At 43.1% G+C, this 13,864-nt stretch overlaps 2 protein-coding genes and 1 non-coding gene across 3 annotated transcripts; 1 reads left to right on the forward strand and 2 right to left on the reverse strand.

Annotated features, from left to right (window-relative positions):
• Positions 1 to 4,660: 4,660 nt before the first annotated feature.
• On the reverse strand, positions 4,661 to 6,440 carry LOC143324907 (uncharacterized). Its single transcript, XM_076737714.1, has 2 exons — positions 6,187 to 6,440; positions 4,661 to 6,084 (listed from the first exon to the last, which is right to left on the reverse strand). The coding sequence occupies exons 1-2, from the start codon at positions 6,347 to 6,349 to the stop codon at positions 5,426 to 5,428; spliced, it is 822 nt and encodes a 273-aa protein (XP_076593829.1). The 5' UTR covers positions 6,350 to 6,440; the 3' UTR covers positions 4,661 to 5,425.
• A 1,388-nt stretch (positions 6,441 to 7,828) lies between these two features.
• Positions 7,829 to 12,097, reverse strand: tpi1b (triosephosphate isomerase 1b). Its single transcript, XM_076737980.1, has 7 exons — positions 11,775 to 12,097; positions 9,793 to 9,916; positions 9,514 to 9,598; positions 9,216 to 9,348; positions 8,790 to 8,875; positions 8,615 to 8,702; positions 7,829 to 8,536 (listed from the first exon to the last, which is right to left on the reverse strand). Exons 1-7 carry the CDS (start codon positions 11,881 to 11,883, stop codon positions 8,418 to 8,420), a joined length of 744 nt encoding a protein of 247 aa, XP_076594095.1. The 5' UTR covers positions 11,884 to 12,097; the 3' UTR covers positions 7,829 to 8,417.
• Positions 12,098 to 13,450: 1,353 nt separating this feature from the next.
• Positions 13,451 to 13,507, forward strand: LOC143325320 (U7 small nuclear RNA). The gene has a single exon (XR_013077521.1). It is a non-coding gene; the product is annotated as a U7 small nuclear RNA (small nuclear RNA).
• The last annotated feature ends 357 nt before the right edge of the window (positions 13,508 to 13,864 follow it).

Raw genomic sequence — 13,864 nt, forward strand, 5'->3', positions numbered from 1 at the left:
TTTCACCTCCTCTCACCCGTACAATCAATCTCTTCTGACCTCTTGCTCACTCCATTCAGGCCCTCGGAAAATGATCCCACAGGATCATGTCGAGGCATTGCTGATCATTTTCAAGTGGTTGTAGACAACATGTGGGCGACCGGAGCTCTCTGCTTCCTTCCACCAGCTCATTGTCCACAGTTTGCCAGTTTCCTCATCTATGTGAACGAAACTGAAAATGGAGAGCTTACTGGTGTTCACTGGGTCCAGGAACAGGGTTGAAAAGAATACCTACATACAACAGCTGTTTGGCACATTAGGGGATGACTACAGCTGGAGAAGCAGTCATGGTGTCTGTTTTTTTTTTTTAACTTCATATTTCTGTTATTGTTGGGGTGTCCAGAGGTGTTTCCCTGCCCACTGCCCAATTCATGCTGGGAGAGGCCCCCCAGGTGTAGAAATAGATGGCTGGGTGTGTGTAGGGATACATGTTCTTACAGTGCTTCCAACAGTTAGAAAAAAGAATGGATGAAATCTTCAGTGTGAATCTGCTATTCATCGATCATGTCCATACCTAGATCTTGTTCCCATTAATCTTTTATGATTAGTAGTGCAGTGTGTGTCACTGGTGCCAAAAGTGCCCTCTTGGATGCCCTGGTGGTAGATAAAACATGATAAAGGGCCCTCAAGAGTGTCATTTCAGTGGAGAAAATGTGGCTTTCTGTGTGCTGGTGCCCTTTTTGCTTTCGTTCACCCCTGTGGCTCAGACAGCCCGAGTCCACCACTGGTGTCTGTGAAACCGAACAGATATGTTTGATCAAGGTTGAGGATAAAACACTCGGATAATTAATCACAAGAAGAATTAAGAAAGCGAGGTTTTTAAAGTGCTTATTCTAACAGAAATGGAAGCAGAGGATTGTTGGCAAGTTTAGGGCACAGAGTAGGATGGAAAAACTCCATTACTGTGAAGATCATTAATTGCATTAAAGCCTCTGCTGGCACCAAACACAATATTGGGCTTGAGCGTGGTAGAAAGTTGTTATTAAAGACAGCATAGCTGGACATGAAATATTTATGAAATTGAATGAGTATTTTGATCACATGATTTGGTGCTGGGTTTGTGAAGAGGATGACAGCAGCACATATCTCGAAGTGGAAACAAGGCTTTTGATGCAGATAAATGAAATTCACAATCCAAATGAGCTCTATTTCATTCATCCACTGTCAAATGCTCTGTAGCAGCTGCAGGATTCAGACAGTCATATGGATAAGGTTTGAAATAAATATTACATTACACTTCAGGATATACTGTATATATAATCAGTCATACAGGTTTTTGTTGTTTTCAGTCATAGGTGTGTTGGAATAATGATAATCAAATGTAGAAAAAATTGATTTACCAAACAAAACACGCAGTGCTCTCATCAGATAAATGAGAGCACCAGTTCAAAGCATCTTTGCAAATATATTTGTTTCCTCAGATACCTGAAACATTGTGTACCCACTTAAAGGAAACAAAGAGTGAGGGAGCTCTTTGGCCACAGAGTTAATGGGAAGCACATTGCTCTTTTGGAGATTCTGTGTAGAATCTATCTCTGGTATGTTGCGAGTCCTTCTACCAAACAGCAGAGAAGCTGCAGGCTGGGTTGGAAGCTTAGACAATAGGGTCATATCCACACTTAGGTAGTCACTCATGTGTTATCCTGTAACCTCTCTCCTGACATGAGTTCTCCACAGAGCAAACAGTGAGAAACACTCTAGTCCTTGGGTTCACCCACATGATTTGGAGCACAGCCCCAGCACATAATTCAGCTTTGTTTTAATCTAGATTTTCAATTTCAAAGAGATAATGTGTGATAATTTTAATTCTGCACACTTGACATTAAGTGGTTTACTGCACAGAGCGCCTGAATGTTCATGAGAGCTCTCAGAAAATCTCTCTCCAGCAAGCGAGTGAGCCGCGAAATAATAATCCAGTTCAACAAGGTGTTCTGTAACATTGTGAGACGTGAATGAAGTGTAGGTGTCGGCCACTTACCACAGTCTATAATCAAGTTCATCAACACATGAGAAAGGGAGATGTGAACTGAATGAGACTGTTGGAATGTGTGTCCTCGAGCCTATAAAACCACAGTGAACTCTGCATTTCACAAGACAGTACTACAGTATATCTAAACTACACTTTAATGCTGTCACCTGTGAATGAGATCATTAAAAACTCGTGCTCATAACACAAAACATTCAGTTCAACCACTGCTGCTGCTGCTGCATATGCATATGAAGGTACTAACTCCTTATTCCCAGTGCTGGAAAGTCATTCAAGTACTTTACAATTTTTAATATGCTTGTACATTAAAAAAGGAGAAAGATGGCTGTGAGTCTTTTCTTTTCATGCATACTTGTACTCCACTACATTTATCTCACAGCTTTAGTTACTAGTTACTTTACAAATCAAGATTGAATGAAGCACATAGAACGTATGAAGAGCTTATATAATGTGTTTTGTTACACATTAAGTACAACTGAAACAATAAGTCAGCTTATTTTGAATAATTTTGAGGTTTGGACTATTGGTTAGACAAACAAATCTTTATGAAGATGTGACAATGGGCTCTGGGTAATCAGTCGATTAATGGAGAAAATGATCATTCGTTGCATTCCGGTGCAAAATAGTTAAGATGAGCTCCACCTCAGCCAAACATGACACATCATGGGTTTATATTAATGCATGAGTGATAATAGTCTAACGATATGTAATGGTCAATCCATTTTTGTATACTTTTACATTTACACTTTAAGTAAATTTTCCTAATGATAAATGCTTTTACTAAAGTAACATTTTCAATACAGGACTGATACTTATAACAGAGTGTTTTTGCAGTGTGACGTCAGTTCTTTCACTTCAGTAAAGGATCTGAATGCTTCTTCCATCACTGCTGGCCAACACTCGCAGCTCCCCCGCATTACAAATCCCAATTTCACCCCTGAATATAAGTAATGGCTTCATAATGACAGTAAATAGAAAGGGCAGCAGGGGGAAAGCCCGTCTAATTTCACCCTGAGGAGGGAACTGTACTGACTGTGTGGTTCAGAGTAATGACCGAAAGTTTATAGCTTGTGCTAAACACACTGCAGAGCCAAACGTGTGTGGACACCTGAAAATTAGACCCCCATGTTTGTTGAACATCTCATCCCAAATCCACAGATTTTAAAATGCTGCTATAACAGTTTCCACGCTCCTATAAAAAGGCCTTCCATGAGACATTTGGAACCAGGGTGCAGAGATTTGCTCCCACTGAGCCAAGAGAGCACTAGTGAAGTTGGACACGGATGTTGGGTGATAAAGTCTGGCCCACAGCTGGCGTTCCAGTTCATCCCAAAGGTGGTCCTCCACAATAAACCCAGAAAAGCATTTCTTTATGGACCTCACTTTATGCACCTGGGCATTGAAAATCACAGGCGTTACTAATAACATTAACAGCGGCTCCGTTGTATTTAAGTGTTCCACTCAGCCATGACAGTTATCCAGCATGCACAATGCCAGGACCCTGAATCTGAGGCAACTAAATGGAATTCAGCCACTTTATCATTTACATAATGGTAGAATGTCCTCTGTTGAAAATACCTACAGGAAGCAAGAGTCCTCACCAAAGCAGTGTCCACATACTTTTGGATATTTACTGTAAACTACAGTGAAGAATTGTAACTTGCAGGAGAAAGAAAATCTGTTTACAGTCATAACTGTCAAACGTGCCAGTGGGTTTGGACGTTACCACATGCAGCATCAGCCAGGACAATCAGTGTGATACCACCCCACCTCCCAGTAGCTGCCCAGTCAAAATGAATTCATTCTAATTAATACTGCTGTGCTTTTGGATCTGTGCTCCTTCAACCACCTGTTTCACTCTGTCTGAACTCATAAGCTCATAACTCCCACTCATAATAGTGCCTAAGTACTATTTGAAGTGCTGCTAAGCTCTCCCTTCAGTCCATGAAGTACCATCAACCATGCAGTTACCCACCAAGACATTTGGAAGGTGTGCGCTTTAGAGGGGCACAGGCCAAGATGTGTTAACACAAACTCAAAACACGAACCTGCTATTGTTCATGCTGGTTCATTGTCACATTTTCATGGTTTACTAGGACACTTGAGTAGAACAGAGGCATCGTTAATGTTATTAGTAACGCCTGTGTTTTTCTTACGAGTCAGAGCGTCTGCTGTGAAAAAGGTCTCTTAACGTGGCAACATAGTGATTTGTCAAAAATAAAGAATGAACAGAGCATGTGGCCATAGATTCTCTTTAGGCCCATTTTATTTGTTTATTTTTTTTATATGGAGATTCGCTGCTATCTTTGTGGTCCTTTTAGCCAGTTTATTCACTTTTAAAATACCGTTTCATGCTCTTTAATGCGGCTGAGCCACCAGCCGATCCACTTTTAAAAACTCTTGTTGTGCTGCTAAAAACAGCTCAAAGCCACAGATCTTTAAATGACTTAGTGGAGATCCCAAAGTTTCAAAAGATACCTAGTTGTGTTCTGGGACAGTTTCTATAAAGTGACACATGAGACATCCAGAATACTTTTATTGGATGAAAGTCTTGAGTTTGAATTTGATAGTGTCAGACAATGTGGAATAAGATGATTTTTACAACAAAATACCACTTAAATGGACATTAAAGTGCTGTTGGCAGATCTTTTATTAAGTAGAAGTAGTAATACCACAGTTTAGAAATACCCAAGTATTGGCTGTGTGTTCAAATCTTCACTAAGGTACATAAGTGTTATCATCAAATTAACATGTGCATCACTGCAATGCTGCTAAAAGTGGAGCTACTTTAAACTGCTTTATATATTGCTGGGTTGCTCCATCGATAGTAATACATTATCATCAATCTGTTGGTTAAATTTCATATGAATAATCTCAAATGTAAATGTACATAGTTACTTTCCAGCACTGAGAATAAGGGGCTACCACTCTCATGGTTTGACTGGAAGGAGGATACTGACTGGGAGTACTCTCAGTTCCCAGAAAAGCACTCACACATTTAACACCGAGCCTGTTCACTGCCAAGTACTTCAGATTGATGCGAATCTGTGAATGAAATGCTGCTACTGCCACCTACTGGCGTCCTGTGCAACTTCGCTCTTCATACGTCCCTGCAGCAGAGAGCAGAATACATTAAAAATGACTAAAACAAGTATGGAGAGTAATAGCATTTTATTCTATTAACCACGATTTCTTTATTTAAAAAACTGTTTTTTCTTATTTATTTACATATCATTTACAGCAGCTTTATGTACACAAGGCTTGGCGAGGTCCATGCACAATCACCAACAGGACTAAAACACACAGTACATTCTTTGTTGTCACCTATTGGGTGTTTTATACTTGAATGATCGATGACTAACATACAGAAACACCATGAATCTACTGCACGTGAGTGAGTCATACTGGCATATTCTCTCTCTTATGCACACTTCTCATGTGCCTGCCAAGAGACTCCATCCATTTGAAGGATTTCCCACAGTAATTGCACACAAAGTGTTTCCCCTCCGTGTGGATCGTCTGGTGTCTGTTCAGAGCGCTCGTTGTGATAAAAGTCTTCCTGCATATTTCGCATCGGTAAGGCCTTTCGCCTGTGTGCGTCCTGATGTGAGCTGCGAGGTGGGAGCAGTTACTGAAGCGCTTTTCGCACACGGAGCAGCAGTAGGGCTTCTCCTTGCTCTCCTCGCCGATGTGGTGGTGGTGGTGGTGGTGGTTGGGGTGGAAGGGTAAGGTGGGGTCCTGCAGACTGCTTCTCAGACTGGAGGGAGATGAGATGAAGTCTTTGATGTCTGATTCGAGGCTTTCCAGCTGCTCCGCGTCGTGACCCAGCCAGAAATCCCTGGCGCTCCTCTGCTGCTCCTTCTTCACCTGTGAGGGCTCAGGGTGCTCCTGCTCCATGCTGCCATCCTCTTCACACTGCTGGGACTCAGGAGCCTCCGCTGCAGGGACCGACTGATGGTGCTGCTGCTGAAGTGGAGGAGGAGGAGGAGGAGGATGGTGATGGTGGTGCTGGGTGTGCTGCTGCAGCTGGGCTCCAAGGCATCTATCCAACCGGGGCTCTAGGTGTAAGACACATGATAACATCAGAAACATGCCGTTTCATTAAAAAATGTACACAGCTGCATGAGGTTTGGCTGCAAGCAGACTCCATTCAAACCAACCTGACTTGAGAAGCTTCAGCTGCATCCTGAGACGACTGATTTCCAGATCTTTTGAACGAGAAATCTCCTCTTTGTACTCGGCTATTGTCTTCTCAACAGCTCCAAATATCTCCTCCGCCGCGGCCGTCAGTCTCTCGTTGAGAAAAGCTTTCAGTGAAAGCATCTTGGACGTTTCTAAAGGGAATTAGCAGCTTTTGGTTGCGCTAGAGGACGTATTTTTGCGAGTCCGTGAACGTCACGCTTCGCTTGTAAACACAGACATGAGACGGAGCCACGCTGAGTGCTCAGCTTGAGGAACTACCGCCGCCTGCTGGACCGGGGGTGCAAAGGCAAGACCCCTGCTCTTCAGTGGCATCCAGGCTGCAGAGGGAGGTGGACAAAATAAAAGCAGCATTTTATAACATGATGCAGTGCAATGCATTGACGTAACATTTGTTGAAAGAACAAAACACTGTAAGGCTTATGACATTTCTGTTTACTAAAGGCTCTTGTTTGTAAAAGAGGCTCCACAAATGAAAAGTTTTAATATGACACTGTCATGTTTTGTCATGTCCCCGTTCATATATGAAATAAAATAAATCATTATTCTAAAAAGGAATCTTGTGTGATTTTGATTGATTTGCACAGGTATTCTTGTTATTTTGTCCCCTTCTGCACATACCTGCAGTCCTGTGGCTGTTTCACAATTTAAAGAAGACAAAGACACCGGGACAGCAAATATTTGATTCAAACCAAGTGTTTGCCGAAGACAGATGTGTGGATTGTGAAAGAAATCGAAAAAGAAATTTTGACCCCAGCCTGAACTAAGCTGCTCCAGGGACGGGCTGATGAAAACACAATAGGTGCCCCCCACCTGCACGCGTCTGGTATTCTGTTCCATGAACGGCTCTGCCTGTTACCGTCCTGTTGTCTCAGCTATTGTACTGTAACTGTCAACAGTGTGTTTCAACAAAAGAACATTTATACTGAAAGAACTTTACTGAGCAAATCCAGCTCAAGACCACAGAAACACACAGCATCCAAGCACAATTTAGAAAAAATACCTCAAACCTCACATTATCTGGTCTCTCACACACAATTCAAAATGCTTATTTATGTACTTACTACATTAGGGCACACACTTTGGCACACCAAGAGTGTGTTTTTAATAACACACACACACACACACACACACACACACACTCTAATCCTTGTCTTAATTTAAGGGGGAACTTGAGGGAGGTATGTCTTTGCTTCCTGATCCAGCACAATGAAAGTGTTAGAAGTTGGTTAGAAACCGACCTTCGTCAGTCACTGTGAACTCATCTCAGACCTGAAGTGGGAATAAAGCCTTTTTACAAAAAACACAAGATGTGGCGACTGAAACGCTCAGTGTGCTTTGGGATTTATTTTATGTTTCTGTATCCGAGTTTGTAGCTGTCAGCCATTTTCTTCTGATAAATGCATCTTTCACTGCTGAGCCTGTTTTAGTTCAGAGATAAAAATAGTCACATGCTTCTCTGCGTGACATTGTCTTAACAGGAGTGCTGTAACGAGACACTCTGAGGGGTTATGAAGCCTATGAGTGAATATGGAAGGGCTTCTTCGGAAAATCAGAGGACAGACATCAAGACAAAAACAAAACAAGACACAACACACTAAATCAGTCTCTAAACCTTTAATTATGTTTCCTTACAGCCTTCCCACCCTTCGACCAATATGATAAACAGTTAATGGACACTTCCCTCATGGCCAAAACAGCCAAGGAGAGAGCGGATCATGCACATCTACAGGGGGGTAAAAGCCACAGAACGTCATAATTACACAAGAGACACTAATATTAAAAAGACAAATCTGATTGACAAGAGCTGAGACACTGTTTACAAAAAAAAGTTCGTAAACTTTTCAAGTAAAGGCGTGGACTGGCCGCCCACCTCAAGGTGTAATTGTCAGTCTTTACAGCTTGAGCACTTGGTGTGGAAGTTAGTATGCACACAGGCTATTCTCAGTGGACTTAACTCTTTTCAGTGCAGTACAGTGTGTGTGTGTGTCAACCTGTCCCTTTTCTTCATGACAAAGAATATCAGGAAAAGAAAAATAAAGGAAAAGGAGGGAATGACGACATTACACAAATACTTTGAATAAAAAGGGGAAGAGGACTAAGTGCTGAGAGTGTGGGATGATGGAGCCGGATCGTCTGAATGGAGCTGGCCTCTGATCTGGACATGGTCTTGCTGCAGCCGCCGCAGTTTTTATGCCTTGGCGTTGATGATGTCGATGAACTCGGGCTTGAGGGAGGCTCCGCCCACGAGGAAACCGTCGACGTCCTTCTGGGCGGCGAGCTCCTTGCAGGTGGGGCCAGTCACAGAGCCTGAGAAGAAGAGCAGATGAATGAACGCAGACTGATGCGGGAAATGAGAACGAACTTTATCTCGAGGCGCTGACTGACCTCCATAGATGATCCTCACAGAGTTGGCCACAGCCTCTGACACGTTGGTCTTCAGCCACTCCCTCAGTTTCTCATGGACTTCCTGAGCCTGAGATATCACACAGGAAACAGGCGCATTACGGTGGGTTCAAGGAAGAGGCTGTCGTAATGATTTTCAGGGTTCACTTGTATTTACCTGCTGCGGGGAGGCGGTCTTGCCGGTGCCAATGGCCCACACAGGCTCATAAGCAAGCACGACCTTGCTCCAGTCCTTTACATTATCTGTGAAACAGACGTGTGATAAGACTTGAATTTGTATTTCAGAAGGTTTCTGATTTCCACCTCGCTCCAGCTTACACAAACTGTGTCTGAAATGTGTGTTACAACATTTGCGCCTTGACCACACGTATACACAGAAAAAGGAACATTTTCCTCTGTGCTCGGCCCCTCGATCACATACGTTTTAGGTCATCAAAACTGAGGTTTCTTTGTTTTTAAAGACACTCTCTGAAGGGCTGCTTTTCAAAACTCTGGTTTAAGTGTCTGTTTAAAGGTGAAGGCATTCGACTTTCTCTCCTGTGCCTGTAAAACTCTGTGGTTCAGACCGTCGGGGGTGGCGTACCTGCGATGACCTTGGTCTGAGCAAAGACGACCTTCTCGGTGATGCCGCCCTCCCTCTCGTCCAGTTTCTCGCCGATGCAGGCGATGACACCCAGACCAGTCTCCAGAGCGTGGGCGGTCTTCTGACCGATGAGCTAACACAACACACACACAAGCATCTAATCCCAAAGTGTACACCTGAGGAATGATGCGTTTAAATGCTTTTCTGCTCATCTACAAGGATGTAGCTCTCACCATATAGCGCTCGGCTTCACAACAGACTAATAAAGATGATAAAAGATAAAATCCTCCAGACTTACCTCATCACTCTCTCCGAAGACGTGGCGCCTCTCAGAGTGTCCCAGGATCACCCAGTTCACACCACAGTCCTTGATCATCGCAGGGCTGCAGACAGACAATATTCAAACTATGAACACAAAATAATCAACACCGTTTTAATGCTGTGATATGAAATATTAACAAGATTTCATATTTGTGATCTAACCTAATAACTCTTGTTTCATCCATCCATCCATCCATCCATCGATTTCCTCTTTATCAAACCCTAGTTACTTTCCCTCGAGGGACACATATCGTACCTGATCTCCCCAGTGAAGGCACCCTTGGGAACTTTGTAACAGTTCTGAGCAGCCACGCCAAACTTGGCGTCCAGCTTGGACCTGGCAAAGTCCAGGTAGATTGAAGGAGCACCGCACACCACCTCTGATAACACAGAAGAAGAAAAGAACGCATAGGTTAGGTTTATGTGTAGTCCCTGCAGGAGACTAACAAATAAAGACATTTTTGACCAACGTCCTTAATATCACTGACATGACACAGTTTTGCAGATTTTAACAGTGGGCCAAAAGCATAACAACACCAGGGGCAATAAAGGGACAAAATCAAGCTCCTCTTTTCAAACCTGATGTTTAAAGCGTCAACCACCACCAAAATTCAATACCCACAACTAGAAACTGCCATCACACTCAAATTAACTAACAGGCCTGAAATTTACATCAGTGTGCAAAAGTCAAATCTTGAGATACTCATGTTTTCAGATGCTGTTGACGGCTTCAGCGCTAATTCGGCACTTGTGTGCTGCAACTCAAATGACAAACTGCATGACGAAACTCATTAAAAATGGTGTAACTTTTTAAATCTATACATATTGCACTGTCTCCAAACGCCACACGCTTGCCCTCATGTGCAAACTTGATTTACAGCAGCAGTACAGTCTGCATGGGTCAAGCAGAGTACAGTACAGTCAAGACACTGACATTCAAAATGTAACTTTATCTTGGGGTTATGAGAGTCTATATTAAAGGCCTCCTGTTATTATTGGTTTGGTAAAGGTCACGTTTCCCCGGCCACACTCAAACCTCTCTGCATTAAAGGTCTGAGTTCAGCCTCCTAAAGGTCGCCTACATGGCCGCATTCTGCAGAGGTCAGAGAAAAGTCATTAGACGGCGTCCAGAAGGGTCAAATAAAAAGAACCAGAGTTTAAATATCCAGCATGTGAAGAAAATCAGTGTGGGGAGGAAACGACTGAACTTTGACTTTCAAGCTGTACTTAGAGGCCAGTGGGAAAAGTCTGCTTGATTTTCACTCCGGCACTGTAAGGGGGCGGATTCGTTAACGGAGCAAGGTCCAAGGATAGCCTGGCCTGCTGCAGGCCGAACAGAGCGACAGTTTGCTCCTGAGCAGATCAGACCTGTGATTGGTACACACACTGTTACAGTTGCATAACCACAACTTGCAGGAGGAGCACAGCTGGACCGATGACAGCAGAAGCAGGCTTGGACACATTCAGCGTCTCTGTGCTCCCAGCAGAGTGTGGTGCAGTGAATGAAAAAGCAGAGTAATGTCCTCGTAAAACAGCAGCAGGAGCAGCAGCCTGCAGGAAGCAAGCAGCAACAGGGCGAATGTCTCCTGCTGCATTCCAGTCATGCTGGAAAAATCGAAGACTACACAACTGTATCAGTGTTTTCAACGGCCTTCCCAGCTGTTTAATGCTTCGTGACCATGAATTCCGTTCCCCAGCTGTCCAAACGACTTAAACTAAAAATAACTTAAAACCGAAGCTCACGATAGGCCCCTGTCTCACCAGTTTGTACACGACAGAGCAGCGGTTAAGGAGCAGCCTGCACTTGAACGCACCCTGTACTTCCACAGCAGAGGCAGGGCTGGTTGGGGACTACGTGCCGCTGCAAACGCACACCCACCAGAGCCGACATTACTGAAAATCCCTCTCCTGTCACCATACATTTCCATCTGTCTGGGGTTATGCGTTGGCTCGGGTAAAATGGGGTGCAAACAGAGCTCACACTGACCGTAACCTCATGAGGGCATAAAATGAAGAAGATGCGGGTTTGTGATGCTAATGGTGACATTGACTTATTGAATGACCGAGCCATTTTGACTCGGGATGGCAATTCGGTTGTGACATGAAAAAAGAGGAAACAAAACGCGGACGGGTGGCTGCAGGAGCTAACAATGTGACCGTGATAATGGGGAAACAGGTGGCTAAAATTATGAATGTTCAAAAGGGGGTCTGGTGTGGCGGTTGTCAAAATCCACATACCGACATTGGGGTCCACCTTGGCTCCGTTCATGGTCTGGATGAGCTCCCCGAGGCTTTTCTTGTCGCCGTTCATCTTCCAGTTTCCACCAACGAAGAATTTCCTGGACATGGTTGCGGAGTTTTTTGTGAGTGTTTTGCTATGAATTAAAACGGTACCGACAGCCTACCGGGGTACACTTCGTCTGGGTCGAGAGAGCGGACGTGTGAAGGTAGCTCGGTGTATTTATGAACATGGAAAAGTTAACCCCTCCTCTCTCTCGGCTCCATTGGTTTATGGCGGCACGCCCGCGAACGCATCTCCCCTTTTGAGGAAGGGGAAGCGCAAAATGTCTTGCTGCGTTCAAGTGCTGTGTGGAAAGCCTTTCCACGTATGGATTAACGTGTCAGAGGTGAAGGAGGCAAGAGTTGGGGCGTAATCACACCCCCTGGATGAATAAAGTCTAATTTCAATTTATGACAAAAGACTTACGCGTCGATTATATTTTGTATCATTAATCTGAATCAGCAAGGCAATTTGAATGAACAAATAAATGTATTGGTGTAAAAAGTGCGGTACACAAACAAAGTAGTAGATCTGTCTACTTTCAACCAATCCAGTTTAACTTGTCAATTCACCAACCCATCTGAGTTACATGTTTTTCCAAGTCATAACTCTGGTTAAAGTACTTAACGGTCAAATATGAAGATCAATGGCATTAACATTATGAGTATACTATGACTGGAATCTCCAATTCTACATGTTCAATTGGAACAACAAAAAACAACAAATATAGCACAGCATGGTGTGAGATGTAACGTGTCTTAAATGGTCTCTGATCAGTTCTGATGACAAAGTCCCCACTCCTTTGTCTTTTCTTTGAAAATGACTGAAAAAAACACCTTCTTTGCTATAAAGATGCTCCAATGATGTAAACATGTCTCTTGCAGGTGTAAAAGTGTGGGATTTGTTGCTCTGATGAACATTCTTGCTGTCCTTTGCTTTTCTTTCGTCATTACTTGGTACAAAAGAAAACTGCTATCAAGCATAAAGACATGAGCAATATTCTTATTATGATCTATTGCATCAGTTCATCTGAAAGCAATATCCTGCAACAACCTTCTGACTGAAAAGAGGGTGCAGTAAATGTCAACTGCAATATGTAATATTTCGTTAGTAATTGATCTTGGTAGCAAGTAAATAATAAAATAGCAACAGGTAGCAACAGCATATTTTCAGCTCTAATGTCTGTCAGGTAAACCTTGTGACTTGTCAACTGACATTAATTTCTTTTACGGCAATGCAAACAACAACAACTGCAATATCAACACGCTTTTCAGTGTGATTCACCAATATTGATTCGATTATCTACGGCAGAGGGCCAAAAGCCATGACGTTCGCTGTTTGGCTGTGACGATAAGTCCCACCCCCTTTGTGCTGCCGGTCTAGTATGGCCCTTTCTCATTGGAGGATATTTAGACCAGCTTTTCATACCCAGCCTGCACTGCGTTAAAAATGTCGTTTTTACACAGATAAAGTTGGATTTTGTGGCATTTGAGATTATGTTTGTCAGAACATACTTTTCAGTGTAGTTCTTGTTGTTCTTATCTTGTTCGTTTGCTAAATAAGTACAATGGCCACCATAATAATAATGTATGTAGTCAGTATACTAGTATTACCAGGCTAACATTTAAAATTTAGGAATTAACGCTCTTTTAGTATTTCTCTAGAAGGCTTCTCTTAATGAGAAGCCCCCGTAAATTGTCAAAAAGTAAAATTATTAACTGTTTTAGATAGGGTTATCATTTAAACATCCTGCAGAGTATTTCTTAAATTTACTGTCAGAGCTGTGTCAGACACATCGTGTTCTGCGTCCTCCGTGCGTGTCACCTGGGGTCAGTGCAGACAAAACAGAGACCGTCCCCACGTTTTCACAGCAGTTCACTTAAAAAGTGAAAACGGTGGTTTTAGCTCCAGTTTCTGTCGCCGCTGAACACCGTTATCCTCGGTTTCATCAGGCCCGGATCACTCATTGAGATTCATCAAACACAGTGTGGATTTACTTTTTTAATCTGCTCTTTCATTGGCTGTGTCATAATAATAATAATGTCCT

This window comes from Chaetodon auriga, chromosome 8 (genome assembly GCF_051107435.1).
Source record: "Chaetodon auriga isolate fChaAug3 chromosome 8, fChaAug3.hap1, whole genome shotgun sequence".
NCBI classification, from domain to species: domain Eukaryota; kingdom Metazoa; phylum Chordata; class Actinopteri; order Chaetodontiformes; family Chaetodontidae; genus Chaetodon; species Chaetodon auriga.